We start from the raw sequence: 1,854 nt of genomic DNA, 5'->3' as shown, positions 1-1,854 counted from the left end.
CGAGACCGCGGCGGGGCCTGCGCGGAGCCGCCTCGGCGGGGACGGGGCCGGGCCGGGCCCGCCCTGGCTGCTGCGGGCGCTGCCGCCGGCGACGCGAGGCCCTCCCGCACGTCCGCCCGCCCGCCGCCCACTGCGCTCCGCAGCCCGCCCCGCGGCCTCTTCCGGCTCGCCGCTCTCGCGAGAGCTGCCCCACCAACGGCCCCGTCCCCGCCGTCGCTGGGGGGTGGGGGCGTGGTTTGACGGAGGTGGGCGGGGCTTTCCGGGGGTGGGCGGGGCTTGTTGGGAACGGGCAGGGAGCGGGGCCGCGGAAGCGGAAGGGGATCGCGGCCGGGCGCGCGGCGGGAGGCGAGTGAGTCGTGGCGCCTGCGCAGTGCGCGCTGCGGGGAGCTGGGGTGGGGGGGTTATGGGGGCGGTGGCGGGGGGCGGCCGGGCTCTCGCCGCCCTCTTGGTGAGGAATTCCATCCTCACGGCTCATGGGCTCCTTCCCAGTTCTCGTGGGCCCCCTTTAGGTACTGGAAGGCCGCTGTAAGGTCTCCCCAGAGCCTTCTCTCCTCCAGGCTGAACGCCCCCAGCTCCCTCAGCCGGTCTCCATAGGAGAGGTGCAGCCACTGAGCATCCTCATGGCCCTCCTCTGGGCTCGCTCCAACAGGTCCGTGTCCGTCCCGGGCTGGGGCTTGTTCTGATACAGACACGTCAGGGACACCACTTGTCACCGCTTTCCTCTTGGACATACAGCCATTGAGCGCAGCCATTTGAATGCAACCACCCAGCCAATGCCTTAACCCGCCAGGTGGTCTGGGGGAGAAGGGGGGCAGAGGACAGCATACGTCTTTTTAAATCTTTTGATCGTCCTGGGTACCTGAAGAAACCCTTAGCCAAGTTCAGTTCCAGCTGTGCCTTTGCTTTCATGAGCCCCTCCATGCACACCCAGATGTTATCCCCGTTACCTTCCCTGGACGTGTGTCCCACCTCCGCTGCCTGTGCATTGTGGTTTTGTGTTTCAGTTTGGCTAAGAGGTCCCGACGCAGCCAAGTTGGTCTCCTGCCACCCCTGCCCAACTTCTTGCGTGTTGGGATTGAGAGCTCTTGTGCCCTACGAAAAATGTCTTTCAGTATTTCTGAGCTCCCATTCATTCCTTTATTTCTGGCGTCGTTTTCCCAAGGGCTCCTGTACACTGGTATCCTAATGAATGAAAAATCTGCCTTTCTGAACTTTGGGGCCTTGATTCTACTTCACGCCTGTCTCATGTCCCTCAAGACTGAGAATTTGTCAGACTAGTAAAAAGCTTTTTATCTGGAAAAAGATATTCATTCTTTTTCATTCTCATTAAAATGATGATGTGAAGGTGTTACATGGGTTGTGCATCTGACAAGGCCATCTTTTGTTACGCTCTGCCTTCAATACGTGTTCATACTGAAGGAAGTTCAGCTCACTGGAAATAATACAGAACAGGGTCAGCATTACTTTCTCTTCTATTTCTTTGAAAACATCCTCTTTCAATTCCTGCTACACTCATAGGAGTTCTGTTAGTGTCAAGCTAATTCACTGAGAGTTCTGCTGGTTGCTTTATTGAAAGCAAAACCAGGGTTGAAATCTCTAATAAAAGAGTGGCCAAATTCCAAATTTCAGGGAGGCACAGAGACGCGTTTCTGAGTGTTTGGAAGTGACCGTTCTGCAAACTAATTGAAACTGTATCAAGACTGCATATTTTACTGGGCCTTACTAGATATAGCAGTACGTAGTACCATAACTGCAAACTGGTTAATTCGTGTTATATTAGTATTCTATAAGAGAGTGGTACTCCCATATTTAGTTCACATACATTTTCCTTAAAATGCAATCAACCTGTCCTTT

At 55.4% G+C, this 1,854-nt stretch overlaps 2 protein-coding genes across 2 annotated transcripts in view; one reads left to right on the top strand and one right to left on the bottom strand.

Moving 5' to 3' along the window:
- The window catches only part of RELCH (RAB11 binding and LisH domain, coiled-coil and HEAT repeat containing), a 77,154-nt gene extending 76,233 nt beyond the window's left edge, over positions 1 to 921 (bottom strand). Inside the window, exon 1 of the mRNA XM_035316315.1 lies at positions 860 to 921. Within this exon, the coding sequence (XP_035172206.1) occupies positions 860 to 921 (62 nt within the window). The remainder of the gene's footprint in view (positions 1 to 859) is intronic.
- PIGN (phosphatidylinositol glycan anchor biosynthesis class N) overlaps positions 300 to 1,854 on the top strand; it is a 108,752-nt gene continuing 107,197 nt past the window's right edge. Inside the window, exon 1 of the mRNA XM_035317097.1 lies at positions 300 to 349. The gene's annotated coding sequence lies outside the window, so the exon portion shown is untranslated. The remainder of the gene's footprint in view (positions 350 to 1,854) is intronic.

This window comes from Oxyura jamaicensis, chromosome 2 (assembly GCF_011077185.1).
Source record: "Oxyura jamaicensis isolate SHBP4307 breed ruddy duck chromosome 2, BPBGC_Ojam_1.0, whole genome shotgun sequence".
Lineage (NCBI taxonomy): Eukaryota > Metazoa > Chordata > Aves > Anseriformes > Anatidae > Oxyura > Oxyura jamaicensis.
Note: the sequence above shows the minus strand (reverse complement) of the source record. Positions and strands in the feature narration are given on the sequence as shown.